General features: G+C 51.2%; 1 protein-coding gene across 2 annotated transcripts in view; it reads left to right on the forward strand.

The window, feature by feature from the left end:
* Nucleotides 1-19,346: 19,346 nt before the first annotated feature.
* Nucleotides 19,347-21,104, forward strand: part of DOC2B (double C2 domain beta) — a 162,134-nt gene continuing 160,376 nt past the window's right edge. For both annotated transcript variants that reach the window (XM_075013832.1, XM_075013834.1), the window contains exon 1: nt 19,347-19,768. In XM_075013832.1, the coding sequence (XP_074869933.1) occupies nt 19,462-19,768 (307 nt within the window). In that variant the 5' untranslated portion in view covers nt 19,347-19,461. The remainder of the gene's footprint in view (nt 19,769-21,104) is intronic.

The raw sequence follows: 21,104 nt of genomic DNA on the forward strand, positions 1-21,104 counted from the left end.
ACGGAAGGCCCATCTCAGTGTCTTCCTTGATTGTAACCCCACAAACCTGCCTTCTACTTAGTCGCTGTTAGCCAGCCACTGCAAATTCCTGCTGGCAACTGAGGGGTTATTAATAAGCAGAATCAACGGTGTCTGTTTGTTTAACAATAAAGCCAGGCTCCAACTGGCTGGCGTAGTTCTGAATGCTCCCTAGGTGGCATGCTGCCAGGATCAGAGGCTCTGTCTGTAGGGCTGTCGGGCTTCTGAGAAATGCTGCTGATCAATGCCTGTGTGTGCAGTGAAAGATGGATGCACTTACAAGGCTTGTGTTTTTTTTTTTCTTTGGGCGTGTGCTTCCTTTGAAAGCTGCAGTGCAGGGCTGAAAGAAACATAGACCCGGTGAGCGAATGCTGCCTGCAGGAAAGCCAGTGAGCCTGGCCAAGAAAGGAGGATATCCCCTTACGAAAGAGATTCCTGGCTTATGTGAAGGCCAGACTGGGAGCAGAGCAGTCAGTGCTGGACAGGAGCACCAGAAAGGCCTGGGACTGGCTCCTCTGTTACCCAGCACCTAAACTGACTGTAGGGGGCAGCAGAGAGGCTAACCTCACCCTCTGAAGGTCACTGGGGTCACACCAGGGATGAAGATAAAGCGGTAAATGAAGGTGATGTACGTTACAATGATCTCCCACTGCAGAATAAGACGAGTGGGTCTCTGCTCCCACTGCCAATGGACAAGTGTTGCCCTGTCTCTGCTCTGGGGGACCTGCATTCTGAACAACCTTTGTCACCTTCACAAGTGGGGCTGCGGGAAGATTGCATAACCCACCACAGGGAGCCTGCTGTCCCCTAAGAGATCAAAGAGCACTGCGGTTGCCAGCCAGGGGACTTCATCCTTCCACCACAGCACCAGATACTTGTGCATGGTGAACCGTGTTCCTTGTCAGCTGGGCTTGGAGTCAGGAGAGTTTCCAGTGCCGTCCAGCTGATGAGCAGGCTACCCATGGCCAGCTTTTTATTCCACTAGTTGTGCAGCTTCGCATGTGCCTCAGTGCATATAGAATACAATTATTCTGCACATGGATGGATAAAATCTGCAGGTAAATGGGAAAGATTTGAGGGAACATTGACTGTGGGAGCCAAGTTCAAACCCTGTGGTTAGAAAGTCCACCACGTTGTAGCTAGGGCAGGAGTTCCCATGGAAGGGCTGGGGTAGCAGGAGAATCTGCATTTGCATCTGAATGATGAGCACGGTGACTGGAGCCTCCAGAGAGGCAGGTTCTTGTAGTGCAGGTGGGTCACATAGACTGTTGGGGGTAGAAATCTGCATAAGGCTAATACTTTGGCAGAGATGCTTGTATCTCGCCAGCCATGCTGTGTGAGCTTTAATCTTCAGAGGTGTTTTGTCAGGGCTTTCATTACCCTTTTGTGATTTGTAAAATCATTCAGCAAAATGGGATTGGTGGTTGCTGTCCTCCAGATAATGCAGCGTGGTCTTGGAGCCTTTGTCCCCAGTCCTCAGACACAGGCTTTGTGTGAACGGCAAATGCAGCTTGTGTTTGTTTAGTAGCAGAGCAGCCATTCAGAAAAACAGAGGCATCAGTCTAGTCCCTGTGTGCTAAACATTTCCTTGTTAAAACACAAAAACAGGCTGGCTTCCTACCCCACAGGGGCTTCACACACACTGCTGTAGCCTGGACCGACATCTTCATAGAAAGTCCATCTCTTGCCCCTGCTGTACACAATTCCTGGGACTAGCATCCTTTCCTCTACAGGCTGGCCTGGAGTCATGTCTCTGAGCAGGGTTAGAAAACTGAGATTCATAGAGCCTGAGTTCACAAGGGAATGATATAAGGTATTCACTGGCCTTAAATCAATGCCACCTATTCCAGCAAGGAGTCCAGTAACCAGCTACATGAGTGTTTTTTTTTCCCACACTGGAGTTGCACTAGTGTTAGGGCTTTTGTCTATACTAAGCAGAAGATCGACCTGGTCAGGGTTGAACTTCCGGAGTTTGATTTTGTGTGTCTGGCAAAGATGCAGCAAAATCGATCTCTCAGGGTCAGCAGTTGACCTCTGCGCTGCATGCTTGACCTATCATGTGGAGTAAGGGAAGTTGATGGGAGAGTATAGAGGCTAGAGCTTCACTAGGGAAATAAGGCGATGCCAACATGTCGATTCTAGCTATACAGATGAGGTAGCTAGAAGTGTGTATCTGAAATTGACTTGTTTCCCTAGTAAAGACAACCTCAGTAATAGCATGAGAAATTGTTTTGCAAGAAAACCCTAATATAGACAGAACCTTAGTCTCCAAATTCCTCCTGCTTCCTGCTGTTTGGCTTTATTGGTAACACAAGGTAAAGCTCAGCCTAAGCTTCCTCCTAGTACTTGGCAGTGGCTAGGATTTTATGCTAAGGGTCCTGCTGTCCCAAAGAGAGGCTCTTGCCTCCTATAAGCTTGGGCTGGAATTAACTAGACCCCTGGCCTTGGTTTCAGCTATGCCGTGTTTTCAACGGAAAATGTTTTGTTTCTTCACTAGCAAAGAAGAGGCACATTCTGACAAACTTCCTTTATGAGTTGCTGGTCCCTCTGCTGCTCCTGATTTATCGTGTGCATCTTTAAAGCCCAGGGATATGTTCGTGTGGAGAAAGCAGAATAGCTGTCTGGGTCATGCAGGCCAAGAGCTATTGATAAGTCACTACCATTTGCAGCAAAGCTTTCAGTGGCTCAAAAAATTTTCGTGGTCTGAATTTTTGGACATAATAGGGACTTCAGTGCGATCCTTTGTCTGTCTTCATGTCAGTGTTTACAAAGAACATGCTAAGAGCATATTTGCTGGTTTTATAAGTGGAGATGCCTGGAGAATGAGTTCAAATCCCCCGGACACACCTCACTCACAATCATTAAGACTTGCAAAAGGGCTCTGCAACCCGTCTGTGTAGTGTTCTATTAAAAAGCACTTAAGGACGTTGAGTTAATCAGACAGCTGCTCTGTCACTGGCTAAATGCTCCTAGCCCTGTAATTTTGCAGGTGGGCTGCAGGCCTTCCTCAGCTATTACAGCTGTTCCATTTTAATGGTGGAATGGCTTCATCTGAAGAGCATGCTGTGAGTGGGAGCCAGGGGAGAGAAGGAGCCCACTTAATTTTTATTTGTGGCAGCATAAACCAGCTGCTGTGGTACAGCAATGTGATTTCTGGGCTTTGTTGGGTCCATACCTGGTCCCCTGGCAGGGGTCCTGTCTGAGGAGCATCATTTAGGCCAGGTCTGTGCTAGACCATAAAGTCAATTGTAGATACATCAATTCCATCTATGCAATTGCCATAGCTGGAATTGTGTATCTATGATGGATTTACCTGGTACTCCTCACTGAGGGAGGACAACAGGAGAAATTCTCCTGTTGACCTCGCTCCTTGAGACAGTGTGTACAAGGGTCGACTGTCGATCTCAGATGCTTCGATTTTGCACATCCTTACTAGGTGCATGAAATTGAACCCCAGAAGGTTGACCCTGACTGGGTCAATCTCCCAGGCAGTGTAGATGTGCCCTTAGCGTGTGTGTGTGTGTGGTGGGGCAGTGGGCGGTGCCCTAGATCTTCTGTCTGATCCCAGATCCATGAGCTCTCACACATAGCAGTTCCAAATTGAGTGCATGGCACTGCAGCTAGGCACACAGGTTTGCAGTGATCACGCGTGTGTGCACAGCCTCACGCTCTACAACCTCAGTATTGCCAAACCCACATGTTGAAGACTCAGGCCTCCAAATCCTGAGATTAGCAGTGCGTTCTCTTCCCTTCCCTGCTAGCTTCTGAGCCTTGTGGGGAGGGTGTCTCAAGTCACCTTTTTTGAGCCTTTCTCCCCAAGCATGGGGGCTGTAAGCCCAGATTCCCACAGTCTCCAGGAGCTGGGGCTCTAAGCAAACCACCAGGTATGGTGAGAATTGGTGCCATGGCAGGCATCCAGTACAGCGTGAGGGGTCGGCTGGTGCAATGGACACGCCCAAGCAGGAGAAAGAAGAGGGTCTTGTTGGGAAGAGCCAGGGACAGGACCATAGGTGGTGAGTTTGCTTTATGTCTTCCCTGCAGGTTTACCTAGGGTTTGGCATTCCAGCTGGATGTGGTCAAATGTGTTGTAATAGGGGTCACATAGGCACAGGGAGGTGCAGACACCCTTCAGCTGGGGGATCAGAGCAGGACGACTAGCCACTGCCTGTTGTACGAGCCCACGCCGAAGAACACCTTGAGCTCTGTGCTGCCATCATCAGACCCCTTCTGCTCAGCGATTGGGCTTTGGTCCTTTTCCAAGTGCTCCCTTATGCTGGGAGTCCTGGAGAATCATTTACCTGGCCCTGTGCTTCGAACCTGATGCTTGGGGGAAGGAGCCGAACCCCTCCTGTCCAGCTTTCTTTTAGGGCTTGGCAGAATGTTTTGCTGCTGGATGCTTAGTGGTTGGTTCTGATTTGTAGCACAGGCAGGCCTAGGAATCCTGTCTGCACCCCTGGTGCTAGGCTCAGTGCAGGAATAGCTGCGAGGACAGGCCCTTGCACAGAGAACCCACCCTCTGTATGTGGGAGGCAGCAGGGGACCAGGGTGGGAGTATCAAGATCTTATAACTAGCAAGAGCTGAGCATGAGTCCAGCTGGCTGCTCGCCCAGCTGCTGGCAGGCTGCAGTGGTGTGTCTGTGTTAGCGCTGTGCGGCTGTGCACAGAACCGAGAGGAAGAGAGAGGGCTCTTCCCCCCTCGTGCAAGCCCCAAGCAGGGCTGCTCCAGCTCCCCAGCTCTGGGGGTGTTTCTGTGCCCCCTGCCCAGCTGAGGGGGTGCCTGAGCAGGGAGTGGCCGTCCTGCACTGCCAGAGGGCCTGACCCGGCAGATGCAGGGCAGCACTGGGAGGGTCTGTGCAGTGAAAGGTGCCTTGTTTTGTGGGAGCTCCTGAAGCTGTCCTATCACATCTGAAACCCCCGTGAGCCCTGCCGTGAGTGGCAGGTGATTGGTTGATTATTTGCAATAGTGAAGCAAGAGCTGACCTGCTGTGGGTGCCCTTGGGAGCCAAACCTCTGGTTGGGAGGAGGGGTAAAGCTTCACCAGGGCCAGGTGGAGGAGACAGGCCCGCAGAAGTCAGGGCAGGGCAGAAAGTCTCCAGGAATGCACCCCTCCTACCACCCACCCACCCCTCAGCTGCCTCCCCTGGACTGCTGCCCCATGGCTCTATGCCCTTTAGCGTGCCACAGCTCTTACCCAGGCAGCCATACGTTTTGGAGCTACAGTCTTGCTGGCTTTGCTTCCCTATGTCCTCCATGCTACCACAGCACAGCCAGCTCAGGGAAGGAAGGGGGATCCTGTCACTCTTTCCCCTCTTAGACACCCTCAGCCGGGATGTGGACCTCCCCTGGGCCTACCATGTACCACAGGACACTGCTGGACTCAAGGGGGCTGGATATGGGCCCAGTGGCTAAGGGGAAAGAGGTGGGGTGATCTCATGCTTCAGGGCTTTCGCTGTCAGCGGGCTGGATTCTGGCCTGGCACAGGAGTCCTGAGAAAGTACACTGGGGTACACCAAAGTGGTGGTTGCTACAGACACTGCATTTAACTCATGCTTAAGGATGCTGTTGCTCTGCCTGGTGCCCCCTGGGATGTAATGTATCCGTCTCCAGCAGCTCACCAGAGAGCAGGCCAGCGGTAACTAGCAGAAAAGATAAGAGCCTTTGCTTGTTCCATCCCTATTGCATCCAGATGCTGCCTGTTGCAGCAGTGGGCGTGGACAGGGCTAGCTCTCCGGGAGCCCAGGCACTAGGGGAGCCTGGGATTGGTTGTCAGACTGACAAAGTTCCCTTTGTGGAGGCTGGGATCTAGTCTGCACTGGGGACTTCCATGGGCATAGCAACGAGTCTCTGGATGCGGAAGAGCTGCACTCCTGGGAGACAGCCTAACCCCTGGCACAGACGGCGCTAAGGCACCAACAGGATTCTCCACTGGCCAAGCTACTGCCTCATGCGGCGGTGGATGACCTCCACTGATGGGTTATGTGAGATGTGTGTTCCCCCCAGCCACCACTTGATTGAGCACCAGACTAAGCCTGCATCTCTGCTGCAATGCTGCCTCCCAGCTCCAGGGATAAACAGCTGTGCAGGGTCGCTCTGCGGTGATAGGTGCCCTTACCTAGGCAGGGCACCCATATTCCAGAGGTGGGTGCAAGGACTCCGCCCCCTTTTTATCCTGGTAACTTCCTGGCTTGGCAGCTTGAGGACTGACATGATCTGTCCCTTTCTTTGGCAGCCTCAACCACAAGTACGGAGGTTGAATGGTGGGTACCAGAGAGTGGATGTTCCTGTGCCAGGGGCTCAGGGGAGCCCAGCCTGGCGCTCGCGCTCCTGCATGGGGCTCAGTGGTGCAGTGGGAGTTCTGAGTGCACCATGCACCCTGTAGGTGTTTGTGCCCAGACCAGCTTTCAGCCACCTGTGGGGACGGGTTGGGATCAGCGCTAGGTGGGTCAGGGCTGCTGTGGCTCACAAATAATCAGAGAGGAGACCTTGCTACTTTCCTTCCATTGAATAGAAAAATGCATCCGGTGGTGGCTATGCTAAGCCAAAGCCCCTCTGCTTCTCAGGGCAGCAGCCATGGCCTCTGGGAGTAGCTCATTCATTCCCTAAGATCTCCATTTGTCTCACTGCTTGTCCCAGGAGCCTGGCATTTGGATTCACCTCCTCTTTTACTCGCCAGGCAACTGACTTCTTTGCTCTGCCCCTGTGTGGTTCACTGGCAGCCAGGGCACCACACCCTGTTGTGTTAATAGCAGCCAGACTATTGGTCCCCTTGCCCTGTAAATCTCTGTTCTGACAGCAGGCGCAGGGGATGAAGGGCAGGATGTGGGCGAGGAGCAGTGACCCCCACCCTGCTATGTCATCCCTACGATCTAGGAGCATTCAGACTGCAGTGCTCCTGAGCTCAGCTACAGTAACACAGGCCATGCAACTTAGCCCAGCCCAGGCCAACAGTATGAGTCCCATAAGCTAGTGTCAGGGTTAACCCCTTCATGTCCAGGGATTCCCTACCTTCTGGGGGAAGATCAAGTGCGTAAGGTGCTGGGTTCAATTACCTGCTCTACCCCAACCTTGTGTGACCTTGGGCAAGTCACTTAGTCTCCCCGTTCTTCCGTTCCCTACTGGAGTGGTGTGGGGTTTGGCTGCTACCATACTGACACAGAACAAAGAGAAACCTAAGGTGCCTTTTGCGCTAACAGCTTGTGTCCTAGGCCACTGAGCCCAGGTGCGAAATGACCTAACACCACCAGGCCTTGTGGATCCTCCTGTCCCCAGCACATGGAGGTGATACACAATGCTAAAGCCCACCAGGGTAAGGCACAGCGCACTGTCTTGCAACTGGGATTCTGGATGGGTCTCGAGGCTCTTACACATGCTGTTCCGTCTGGTTAATGGCCTCTATGTTGGCATTGCTGGGCATAAGATCAAGCTTTAACATTTGCACCCAGCCAGGCGGAGAACATAGGGAAGGAGCAGCAGGATCCATGCTGGAGAGGGGATATGGTGGCTGTGACAGAGGGTTTGTAACAGACCATCCTGGCTGGTGACCCAACGAGAGCCGAGCTGTCTTCTCCACTCCAGAACTGGGTTCTGGCTGGATGTGTCATTGTAGGGGCTCATGTGTGCCTGCTGGGCTAGTCATGTTGACAACAGGACCATGTGGAAAACCATGGGGCTGTAGTTCTGTGGACAGCACGGCACCAGGCAGCTGTCAGAGGGCCAGGGATTCAGGCAGCTTCTGCTCCCTCCACTCTGCTCAGACACAGAGAAATGAACTCTTCTTCCTTGCAGGCTCTTTGAAGGATGTTGCCTGTGATTGGCACTGGCACCCTCAGGCTAGTCATGTAAACACTGATATCCACGCCCCATGTGGCAAACAGCTGTGGCTCATTCTCCCTGCTGCCGCTGGAGACCTGCCATTGGCAGATGATCTTCCCTGACCACCCACTACTGCAAATGAGCAAATGTACCCAGGCTACAAAAAGTCCCAGCTTCAGCTCTCCCTAGGTGAATAACAGGTATGGAAAGTACTTTGGGAGGTGGAGTTCCTGAGTCTGAATAGAAATGGTATCCTGTTGCCTTGCTGCAGTTGACACAAGATAACAGATCTAAATGTGTTGTAATCGGAAATGGAATGGGCGCTGTGCCCAGGCAGCAGCATTTCGCAGGGTGACTCACTGAACTTGGAGGTAGGATAATTGGAGCATGACTAGGCTGGGTGGAGGATTTCTTGCCAGTGGCTACAGTCCTCCAGCTGAGAGGTTCTCAAGCCATGGTCTGTGCAGAGCAGGCAGCTGGCATTGTGCTGGCTTGTCATCTTTTCCAGCAACTAAACTGCAGTCAAACAAACTACAAAGCTAAATGTCCTGCCCTGAAAGGCAGACCCCATGAAGGAAAACTCATGCTGAGTAATAACATTTTGCCCTTATCGCCCACTGAGCGCAAGCACTTTGGCAAGGAAGGCAGATACCTTTTTACACATGGGGAAACTGAGGTACGGAGGACCTTCCTGAAGCAGGTCAGTGAGGGAGCCTGCACTGGAACTCTGCTCTCCTGGCCTGGAGCCCCAGCCACAGGCCTGTGCTGCCTCCTCTTTTCCAGGCATTGAAAAAGCCAGTCCGCAGTGGGAGTATTCCCAGCCAAGTGCTAAATCTGTAACCAGAGGAGGTTCAGGTGTAAACTGTTGAGCGCAGCAGCAGAACTGGCCCCTTTGCCGGAAAGTGCAATGAAGGCTCCGCCCAACTTCCTTTCCCTGTTAAATCTTGGGCGGATGCTCCTGCTGGTGGTTTTTCCTCTTCCCATGCTGCCAGGCTCTGCTTGTGCACCATGGGCAAGGTCACCGCTTCCCCACTTTCCTGTCTGCTCCGACAGGAGCCATATGTCTGCAGGGTGTACTGGTGGCTTCATGCCAGTAGATCGCAGAGAAGAGTGCAGAGTTGTTAGCCAAAGAAGGCAGGGAAGTGAAAAGCCCAGGGCTCGCTCCCTATGATACATTTCCTTGGGTTTGTTTCAGGCTCAGCATTGGGTCTTCCCCGTTCTCCTTGGGGAGGACTCGTAAGTCTGTGGCCTAATGTGGTAGATCTCGCTGGCAGCAAGTTCCTGTTGCACCTTTATCCTCTTCACTTATTGTCTGTTCCTCATTATGCTCTCCAAAACCTACAAGGGAGCAGCACTGCTGGCCTGCCACTCGCTTTAGTCACCGAGCCAGCTCCAAAGCTGGCATTGATCAGGGCAGCACGAATGAGTCCAGTGAAGCCATGTCAATTGATGCCAGCTGAGAAGCTGAGTCTATGAAAAGCATTCTGGGCTTACGCCACTGGAGCTGGGAGCAGAATCCTTTGTCTTAGCAGCTTGGGGTTTCTTCTCTCACGTCAGCCCTCCCAGCGGGCAACAGCGGGGCTGGGACAATTTGTATAATGGGGAGCTGAGAGCCATTGGACCAAACTGTAGACCCTGTATATAATGGAAACCACTTAAAAGCAGGGGGTGCTGCAACATCCTCCACACCTCTGGTTCTAGCACAGACAGATGAGGCATGGAAATGGTATTTGCACCATGGGCTTGCATGAGGCATTCACTTGCCACGCACCCCAGTGGCTTGCTGCCTCTAGCACAGCCACAGTCTGCCACCACTCAGCTCGTTGGTGTCACAGTTTCCTTGTGAGGAAGGCAGCAGCACAGTTACCCTCGTGCCTGGCAGCTTTACTGAGGACGGAGGTGTGCCAGCTCTTTCAAGGCAGTGACAGGCACAGCTACAATAATAAGCAGCAGTTAGCACCTCAGCAGAGTTTTGCTTGGATTGCTTTTGACAGGATGTCGTTAGTCTGATGGGTATGTGGCTGAGGAGTGTTTATAATGTGCTCTCAAGGCAGCCAAATTGCTCTTTAATTTGGTGAAACCAATAAGTTGTTTTTATGATTCCCCATAGCTCAGCACGTGGCATTTTCATACTACAGGAGCAACGATGGGCTCTTCCCTGCAGCTGTGTCTATGCCCTGGAAAGTCAGCAAGGTGTGCGCAGGAAAGGAGTTTTATTTCTCTTGTAGAGGGTGTCTGCTGCCTTATGTAAGTGCTTGTGTCTCCTCAGGGGGCCCACTGAAATATGGGTATAGCTGAACGGGCTTTGAATCAAGCCTGGAATTGGCACTAATAGGGCAGGGCACAGCTGGGGGGTTTCGCTCTCTGGGTTTCCTTACTTCCTACAAGCAAGCTGAAGCTATGCCATGATCAGGGCCACAGGAGGGTCTGATGGAAGCTGGGTACCCCGCCAGGACTTTCTGCCCACTTTTAACCACTTGTTTAAAAATGAAAATTGGACCAAGGAGTTCCTGAGTAGTCACTAGTTTGGGGCATGCCTGTTTTGGGACACCGAGGGCCTGTTTTTTAGAAAGCGCTGAACACCTGCAGCTGCCATTGATGTTCCCTGGAACTGGGGGGTATTCAGGATCTCTGCAAATTGGAGCCAAGAGGACTTTTTTTTTTTTTTTTTTTTAAGTCCTGAACCAACCCTCAAAGAAGGGCTGGGATTTTGCAAGGCGCTATTCTTGAAATCTGGGCAAGTGGCTAGAACACACTGACTGGGGCTTGGGATCCCGAGGTTCTCTTCCTGTCTCTGCCAGCGGCCTCTGGGTCACCTTGGGCAAGTCATTGCCCCTCTGTTTCCCTGTCTGTAAAATGGGGTTAATGACTTTGTTTGTGAATCACTTTGAAATGAACTGAAGGAAAATGCTATATAAGAACTAAGTGTTGCTGATTATTCTGTGGGCAGGGGATGGGGAAGCTCAGCTCAGTCCAACACAGCATTTAAACATGAGTTTAAGTTTAAATGAAGCTAATAAGAATATGATTAATTTCAAGCATTAAGTGATGTGCTGAACAGCAGGTTCATGATGCCTGAGCTCTAGGAAAACTGGCACTGGGCTCTTTGGGAAAACTGATCCCATTGGTGGGGCCATGTACTTGAAAAGGTGACCTAGGAGTTTAAATTTTGGATCTCCCAAAACATGAGGTTCCCTTTGTGGAAATATCAACTTTCCTTACTAGCTCTGCCAGAAGTGGTGGGAACCTTCTGAATGTGGCCCACTGCTGACGAATCTGACTCTGGAAATGGACAGAAAGATTTGATCTCAGAGATAGAAATTGATATCTTGCCCCCATTCAGCTTACTCTGAAATTTAACGATGATCACATGAAGCCCGGGTCTCCTGATATCATTTTCTCGTGTGCGGGCCCTAAACATCATGGTTAACACTTTGGTTGTTGGACATCCAGCAGTTCTGGGCATTTGGGTGCAGATTAGGATTGTATGTTATACGGTACTATCACTTCCTAATGTGACCACTATGCACCCGTGTAAAGACTCTGCTGCTATTTATTTGACACATCTTGGGTGAGGGGTATTAATTCCAGAGTAAAGGCGGAGTTTGTATCACGCCTGCCAGGGAAAAAAAATGGTGCTGTCATCCTGGGGGGAGAGGGGATGCTGAAGGGCATGAGGGAAACAGAGGAAAAAACCGCCTAAGAGGAGTCAGATGGATAGTCTCGCTGAATGCTGACTCTAGCTGGCTGATGTGGTCAGGGCAGATGAAATGAGCCTAGCAGGAATTGATGCTGTGCAGGTCTCTGTCCCTGCCCTCGGACACACAGCGTTTACATTGCCTTTCAGCTTACAGATCCATAAAGAAACGAGACACAGCAAGTGAAAAGGGTGAAGCAGTCAGACTCTGTGACAGCAGCGCTGGCCAGAAAAGCTACCGCTAAGGACTTAGGCTCAGGCTAGCCATACATGAAATAGAACTGAAAGGGACACAACTAATTGAAGTGGGGGACAATATGTGTGGCTGCCAGGAAAATATTCCTACCACTGAGGATCAATTATTAGCTTGGGGAACTCTCTTCAATAGGTAACCCCAGAGGCACTGGGACCATTGATGAGTGAGACTGACGTCTCTGCTCTAGTTTAGGCTGAGATGACAGCTGGCTGTTTAGCTCATGAGGTGGAAACAGGGGTGTGCGAAGAGGGGGGCATGAAATTTCATAATGGGGGCACAGCACAATTGGCTGCTTGGTCTCAGGCTCACCCATCTCATCAAAAATGTTGAATTATGTTACTGTTTTTAGGTATGTGTATTCCCATTTATATAATGGTTAGTAAAATTTTTATATTCTACAGACTTATTTTCTTACACATGCCAAAGTTTTTTTTCATATGAGCATAACCAAACTTTCTGTCAGTTTGGATTACATTAGACAAATTGGCTGGGCCGTGCTAATTGCAGGAATGGAGAGTAGGGCCCAATGTAAAAAGTTTGCTCACCCCTGAGACAGAGCACATGGCTTTAGCCTTTAAGGTCACAGATGCATTCCCTCCTGCAGATGCCTGGTCTGCTGGCTTTACAGGTGGCAGACATTTCTTAAGCCACCTGGGATCCCTGTCCCCTGGAGAGTAGTGGGGCAGCAGAGAGGCCCTGGTGTTACTGTGGCAGCAGTGAGGATGGAGCTGATTGACAGAGTGGGCTGGGCAAAGGGAAGAAGCCACGAAGAAGTGGGCAGGGCAAAGGGAACCATTGTGCACTGCCTAAGTGCTGCACTTATCCGACGAGGCAGTATGGGCTAGTGGGTAGACAGTGGAGTAGCTCCCAGAAACCTGAGTTCCATGCTTGACTGTGCCACTAACCTGCTGAGTGACCCATGAGTCTCCTCTTTGTGGTTTTTGTTTTCCCTTCCATGGGTCTTGTATATTGAGATGGTGAGTTGTATGGGAAGAGGCTCTCCTACTGTGTGCCAGCGCAGCTCTTAGCACAATGAACCCTCTGGGTACTAGTGTCGGATAGATACTAAAAGCAGGAGGAATGCACCCTCTGCTCTTTTTAGAGATGTGCCTGCATAAAATCCCTGATTGAGTAAGAATTTGCTGGCCTCTGAACTGACTTATCAGCGCATAGTGGATAGGAATAATGTCCCTTTAGTGAGGCTCGGAGTACTGCTCACCGTCTTCGACAGAGTCTTGTGGGGGAGCCATGTTGATCTGTAGCCTCACAAAAAAAAAAAAAAGCTGTTCTGCAGTACCATAAAGAGTAACAGGTACTATGTATTAGGTAATGATTGGTGACTTTTCCCCTTCTTCTTTCCCCATTGCTCTCTGTGTGTGTGTGAACACACGCACTTCTGATTTTTGCTCCAAAATCTGATGAAGTGGGTCTTAACCCAGGAAAGCTCATTACCTAATAAAGAAAATTGTTACTCTTTAAGGTGCTAGAGGAGGACTGCTTGTCTTGTACATGTTAATCTCTAGAATCCTGCCAGCGCAGTGGTGTGCATGGAATCAGCCCAATGTATGTGTGTTAATCGGTAATGTGCACTTGGGACTCGGTTATGCCCTTGTGATTCCGTCAAGTCAGTCTTGTGCAAGAGGCAAAAGACTCAATGGCTGCTCCCAGCAAACTGGGAGTCTTCCCAGTCAGCGCCCTCTGTTGCCATTTCTCCTGCACTTTTCAGCACTTGATAACATACAGGTCACAGCCTGTCTCAAACTGAAATGGCTGGCAAGGCAACTAACATCTTAAGAAGGAAGCTGGTTCCTGCAACAGTCTCAAACTTTCAGCTGCAGCAAAGCTTCCAGATTTCATCCCTCACACACATGCAGTGGGGTGGCAGTAACGCACATGCAGAGGCTGCAGTGTGGTTCTCACACACCATGCAGCTAGAGCCTTTCCTTAGAAAACCTTCCTTCCACCTCCTGGCCCTGAATACCTGATAACCAGAACCACTTTCTGACTGTTGACAAATAAGCACTAAAATTCAATACATCTCTCTCTCAAGTTTCTTGGCTGTATGCCCCCAGTCAGGAAAAAGCAAGATAAGCTGTTGTTGGCTTACAGGAATGGAACTTGGAGACCTGAGATGGTATCTAACCACGAGGTGATGGTGCACCCAGTGTCACCAGGGGAGCTAGGGAATGCAAGGTTGCCTATTCACATAATAAAGTACACTGCACTTACTTTATGAGCACTGCTGTGATCATGTTCCCAGAGGGGCTTGATTCAGGCATTGGGCTGCATTGCATTCTGCATAAAGTGGGAGGTATTAAATTGGAAAAATAATGAGTGCTTAGTATTGTCAATTCTGAGCACCAAAAATCAGAAGTGGTTTAAAATATTTGGGCTCCTTTAAAATGCCTTGATTTTTGAGCCATTTTGGTAAAAATGGTTCATGTTTTCAAGCTTCTCTCTGCAGTCAGGACAGCTAAAAGTTGAATTTTTAAATGGAGAGCGGAGATGCTCATGTAATCAAGGGATTCCTGATGCTCCCACTTTGAGAAGTACCAAATATTTGGCACTGAAAATGCAGAGACCAGCACGACCTCGTGCTTTCTCCCAGGTCCTTGCTGATTCGTCTAGTGTTAAGAAAGCAGCAGAAAAATCTTCCATCCACTCCCATGTTTATGAACCTTGAGCAGCACTGAGTGCAAAGAGGGCTCTTTCTTGCAGTTTGCTTTGCGACTGGCTTTTCAAAAGGGTTTGGTTTGACTCGGTTTTCCAGAGGATTGTGGGCTGCATTCTACCACAGTGATTCCATTCACGGCTAGTAATGCCTGGTTAAATCTGGTCAAAAGATGGTGGTTTGCTGCGCACTTTTGAGAATGGATAATCTGGTCTATGACGTGCATGGACTAGCATCTGGGGACCAGGATATACTGTGCTTATGGTGCTGCTGGGATGCTGGATCTGCATACCTGGTAGTAAGCCTCTTGGGATGACTTAACCAAGCTTCCTACTCGCTCTTATTTCTGCATCTAGCAAATGCAATGAGTGTTTCACTAGGGAGGGTATGTGCAGTGCATGTCAGGGGCCTCTTCAAGATGCTGTTGGAGTTGATGGCTGAACTCTTGCTGAGTTCAGTGGAAATAGGTTTGTTCTCAAGAGCTGAGCATCCATCCGCTAGGCAGTAGTGCCCTGCCGTCAGTTATGTGGTGGAAGGTGCACACTGGCTTTCAGTTCAAAGTCACCCTCCCCTGCCCATAGTGAAGACAAAACAATTATGCCCATGTCTAGCATTAAGGCATTCTAGGCTTCTCTAGTCTCATCATTGCACCCAGGGTCTCACCCAGCATTTCTCCAGGACTGGCAGGTGCCCCCCTCCCCAACATAGCGTTAACAGGAGTGCCTTCCCCAACCCCAGAAAAGCTGGGCAACTGGGATCCCTGTCCCCTGGAGAGTAGTGGGGTAGCAGAGAGGCCCTGGTGTTGCTGTGACAGCAGTGAGGATGAATCTGATTGACAGAGTGGACTGGGTTCACTGCATTCTTCTGTTCTGTCTTACTGAGCCCTCTCTTGAGATGGGCTCTACAGTGCAGTGGATCTGGGTGTTAGACCCATTCTCCTGTATGACATGAAGTTCCCATGCCTCATAGGGACTGTTTCAGGCTCTCTCTCAAGTGTTTTAAGCCTTAATCCAGCCCTGGAAGTGGTTAGAGCAGGGGAGTGGGATATAGAACTTGCTAGGTTCTGTTCTCAGCTCTGACCTTTACTCACTGCATGACTTTCGGCAAGTTATATCACTAATCTGTGCATTAGTTTCCCCAGCTGGAAGATGAGGCAAATGCTACTTCCTTATTTCACAAGCATGCAGTGAATACTGCTTCACAATTATGTTTCAATGTGCTTTGAGATCCTTGGATGGAACATCCATTATTACATACAGTGATGTCTTATGGTGAAAAAATTTAACATGGGATCAGTTTTGAACAAATCATTATAACAATATGTGACCTTGACCAGCCAGCTCTGCCAAGCACAGCAGGAAAGTGTCATCTTGGTGTATATGGTTTTGTCTGTCAGTGGAGAAGTTCCTCACCAGCGTTCCCTGTGAACTAAGCACTTGGGCAGCCACCCAGGAGAGAGTCAGGTACTGCCCAGCTGATTAGCAGAGTGTCCACAGTGGGCTGCATGTGTTTCTGTTGGTGGTGCACATCAGTACATGCCTTGGTGCACAAACCCAAATTTATTCTAACCATGGGCAATGAAAATAGAGAGAGCGCTGCTCATCACCAGTTTGTCTGATGCAGTCATAGACAGACAGCCTTCAGAAGTGTCATTACGCCTCGTCTCCACAGTTAAGTGGTAGGATCATTTAAAATTGCATTGCCATCAGAAAATGAATGGACTCAATTCCATAATCAGTGTCTGAGGTGTAAATACAGAGTAACTGAGAGTAGACCTTGGCCCTACTTTCTAAATGAGGAAATAAGGCTGAAATGTGACAGCAAGAGACCCTTCCTTTCCGAAGCAGGCTTCAGCTGAAATGTGTTTCCTCTCTGGAGCAGGAAGGGTCTCTTGGCTCTGTTTGTACACAGACTACCACACTGGGACCCCAGTCCATGAGTGTGGCTCCCTTATGCTACAGCAATATGATTAAGAATAACAGCAGCCACGTAAGGCATTTTCAGTACTTTTCAGATGAAGAAACTAAGGTTCAAGATGTTAAGTGCCTAGTCCAAGATGCCAGATCAAAGTGCGCCAGGGGCAGAGGCTTTGATTTGGGAAAGCACATGCTTAAATTCATCTCCGTGCAGGATTTAAACTTCACTTCAAAGTTAAGCATGTGCTGAATTGCTTAGTTGCTGAATCTTGCTTTTGGTTGGTGTCCTTCCTTGTGACATAAGTTACTGACCTGCAAAGCTGTTATGTAGTGAGCTGATGCTGTAATTGCTAATAATATGCACCAAGCAGGGAGACAGTTTTAGATTAGAGCTGTTGTATCCTGCTACAGCTTTGATGTCAGTTTTGCTTTGGTCAATTTCACATTTTCAAAGGGCTAGAAGTCCTGTCTCTCCCACTCTTCCCAGGATGGGAACTCTGCCATTCCAAGAGCAGCTGAGTCTCTTCCTTTCGCTGAAGAGCTGTCAGGCAGTTGTAGACCGCTCTGTAATATTTAAATGATCTTGTTTGTTCCACTCTTTCATTAGGAAGGGAACATTTACTCCTCCCAAAAAAGAACCAGGGTTTCTGCAATACAGTAGCAGTGAATCATGCTGCTGGAGCTCGGGGTCAAATAATGTTACTTTCCAGGCATTAGCCAGACGGTGGGAATTAAAAGCTTTACCTGGAAGCTGGCTCTGAATCCCCAAGCTGGCTTTTATCTCCTGGCCCAATTAATACCTCTATTTTTGTGTCTCTACCTGCTGTATTGTTGCTTAGTCAGCATGTGTGGGGGTCAGGCCAGCTCCTGATGAGGTGGCCAATGTAATTCACGCTCAAAGGAGGACATACTAAATCTGGTCTGTACTGGTCTGATCCTGTTCTAGGATGTGGACATTCCAGCCCATGTGAGTGTGGGGAGGAAGTGAAAGGGTAGGGATGAGTTGGTTGGAAGGAAGAGTTTATTGTAAATTATCCTATGCTTTGATTTGCAGGCCCCAGGCTCTCATCTGATTCCCAAAGACAGTAGAGACTGGACAGTCTATTTGATTATCTAGACAAGTGTTTCTTAAACTGTGTTCTGTGAACAACATGCAGGTGTGATGCGAAAATGCATTGATGGTCTATGTTTTCTGTTATTAAAACCAGATACAGTATTACTACTTCATTGCTATGATGCCTGATTAAATTACTACTTAAAATTACTTTTTTTGTCTGACATTTTTGAAGAAAATTTTCATAGGTGTTCTGCATTAAAAAAATATTGTTTGGTGTCCCCTGGTCTCAACACATTTAAGAAACGCTGATCTAGACAGCTTCCAGCAATGGATTTTTTTTTCTAGTGCTTTATCCAGACCAGTTCTACGGTCATCCAGTCCTTCCCTGAGAGAGGCAGTCCCATCATGTAGTAGAGCTGGAGGTTTGTCTGAATAGTTCACCTCAACTTTCCTTTTCTTAACTTGATCCTGCTCTGGAGAGCCCCATGCTGCTCCAGGTGCTGTTCACATCCTTCCTAGACAATGACAGTGATGTTGTGAAGAGGCTGATGACCTCCTCTGAGGTTTTCTGAGCTGCTGCTCCTGGGAAGTTCAGTGCCCCTGATCTTGACTTTGTCAAGAGGGCTAGGCTTGCAAGAATCCTACATTTATAAGAACTTCCTCTCTGTCTCACTGAGCTACAGAATGGCTTGTGGTTAAGCCAGAGACTTGGTGTGTCAGGTTGGACCAGTCACCTCAGCTCTGGGTGTCTGTTCCCTGCTTGTAATATCCTCACTTTCTTGTCTATTTGTAAGGTAAGATCTGTGAGGGAGCACTGAGATAAGGCGGGAGAGAGCGAGCGATTGTAGTGAATGAGAGACTAGCCGCTTTATTGGACGTTAGGCTCAATGTGGTCTGAACTGCGAAAGCATCTCACCTGCTGTCCCTAGCACTGGCCGCTGTGTAAATGAATACATGCTGTACTGCCAGCAACAAGCACAGAAGCAAATCCCCTTCCTGCTGTTTGCAATGTGACCTTGTCAGTCCGATCCACCATCCACTGGGTCTCTCAGCCTCGGTCCCTGGGACATAAAGTAGGTATGGGGATGTTTCTAGCAGGACGGTGGACCACTGGGAATGAAAGTATTTGGACTCTCTCAGTAGTGTGCAATCTGCAGGCTGTCACCCTTAGGGCAGGGACCAGAGCGCTGCGTTAATTTCTCTCCCCCCGACCCATCGCTGCAGCCGGGTACAGGGGGTGCCCGGAGATGGGGTGAGAACTGTTCCTCGTCTCCTGATGCCCCCCCCTCCCCAAAGGCATCGGCATTAGGAACAAAGGCAAGTCCGGCTCAGCCCCGCACCAGCTCCGTGGCGGGGGGGGGTTGTTCGGGGGACCCAGGCTCACGCGCTAACGTTGGCCGAGCGGCTCCTCCAAGCTGAGCTGTTGATGGGGCCAAAGCCCGGGTGAGTCCCCGGGCACTTACTCTGCTCCCGAGTCCAGCCGACAGGGAGCTGAGTGCCAGCCCCGCTGCAGCTTGCCGACCGGCTCACGGCCGGACGGCCCTAGCCAGAGCCGGGGTCTGACCTGCGGTTTCCCCGCCGTGCCTAGGTGCCGTGGCTGCCGGCAGAGGCTGCAGCCGGGCGGGACGAGCCCTCCCCCCGGCCCGGGCACTGCACAGCACGGGCCATGTGTTGCTTCCCAGGCGCGCTGCAGAGCCGGCAGGGGACGCGCGGGAAGGGGCCGCTGGCGCCTGCCCCGTGCAAGCGGAGGGGAAGGGGAAGGGGGAGGGGCCGAGCTCGCACACCTGCCCCGGCCCGCGTGCCGGCGAGCCGGTGACATCACCCGCGTGCCCACCCCGCCCCCCGCTCCCGCTCCCTCTCCCCCGCGCGCGCGGGCGGCGCGGGCACTGTCTGCCAGGGCGGCCGGCGGCAGCGGCGCTGAGGCGAGAGCGCCGCCTGAGCTGCCCCCGGGAGCCCGGCCGGCCGGCCGCCTCTCTCCTCAGCCGCCGCCGCCGCCGCCGCTCGCCGGGGCGCGTCCCGCCCGCAGCCGCCTGCATGACACTCCGCAAGGGGGAGAGAGCGACCATCAGCATCCAGGAGCACATGGCCATCGACGTCTGCCCCGGCCCCATCAAGCCCATCAAGCAGATCTCCGACTACTTCCCCCGCTTCCCGCGCGGCCTGCCCGCTGCCGCCGCCGCCCGCCCGCCCCTCAGCCCCGCCGAGCCGCCCCGCGACGACGACGAGGACGTGGACCGGCTCTTCGGGGCGTACGGCGCCAGCGGCCCCGCCGAGCAGCCAGCCCCGCGCCCGGCCGAGGAGGAGGCGGCAGACGCCGAGGGCTACGAGTCCGACGACTGCAGTAAGTTGCCGGAGCCCCCTCCCCCCGCCGCCTCACGGCCCGGCTGGCCCGCGGTCCCCTCCCCCCCAGCCCGCCGGCGGGCTGCGAAGAGCCACCAGTTGCGCTGTGGGGGAAGGGCGGGGCTCGCCGCGGGCTCCAGCCTCGGGAGCCGGGTTCTTGGCTCTCAAGGGTCGCTGGCCGGGCGGGCGGGGCCCGAGCACCAGCGTCCCCCTTCCTTGCAGATGGCCCCGGTGTGTTACGTGCGGGGGTGTCTGCGGCTAGATTTCGCCCCTCCCCGCCCCGGGCGAGCTCCCCCTGTCCGGTGGCTGAAGCAGCGCCAGCGACCCCGGGGTTAAGAAAGAGGGGCCCGATCCCGCCAGCTCCTTGCCCCCTGCAGGAGTTGAGGGTGCTTGGTCCCTTTTCAGGAGCAGGCCCAAAGTTTGAAAGTAGGAGGTAAAGTAGGGAAGGCGAGGGCGTTAAGAGCCAGCATTGCCCAGCTGCGCTGAGCACTTCCTCCTAGGGAGGGATGGAGCAGCCCCAGGAAGCTGGAGATGCACTTTAGGGTTGAGGAGGATGTTGTTTTCTCCTTGAGAAGCGTCCTTTGCTGTTGTGTTTATTTCCTTGATTGCTAGTCTGTAGCTGGCTAAACTGGGGCTTGCCACACATGAGCCAGAGCCTGACCCCCAGAAGCACTGCAGATGTGCTGGAAATTGTGCAGCCACCGCTGAGATCACAATTTGCCTGGTATGAATTGGTATGCTGAACGAGGTGGTAAAGTGACAGAATTTGGGCTTTAGCAGAACTGAGCATGTGTCTGCCCCAAACTACAGTTTTCTACCTTCATACTCTTGTAACCTGAGTTCAGTGGCACATGCCCTCTGTTTGGAGCTGTCTTGCTGAACCTTTCTTGTCTGCAAGTGTCAAAAATACAACATTAAGCAGAACTCCCAGCCAGACTGTTAATATTGACTTTAGTTGAATCTGGGTTATTTGTTGTTCTAATTATTCGATCATCTTTGTTCATCCTGACAATAGAAATTGGAACATGTAGTGCCAGGGGCAGACACAAAGGCAGGAGCAAAATGCTAAGATACTTGGCATCTCTTTCTTGGGCTACTGGGGAGGCTGTTAGGATTTCAGGACATTAGACTCTGGGCTCTAAAACTCCCTTTCCACCCCCGCTAAGTCATCATTTGGAAGGACTAACTGCAGTCCAGTGAGTCCTCCTGGTCCTTCTCACTGATGCTAGGGAACCAATTAAACTGGTTTCCAGTGGGCCAGCTGGTGTTTGTCTTGTTGCAGCTAAAGTTAAAAATATGTTTTACAGTATAACAGGTGGCAGCAAAACTGCTGATGC

Source organism: Carettochelys insculpta, chromosome 19 (assembly GCF_033958435.1).
Source record: "Carettochelys insculpta isolate YL-2023 chromosome 19, ASM3395843v1, whole genome shotgun sequence".
Taxonomy (NCBI): Eukaryota; Metazoa; Chordata; order Testudines; family Carettochelyidae; genus Carettochelys; species Carettochelys insculpta.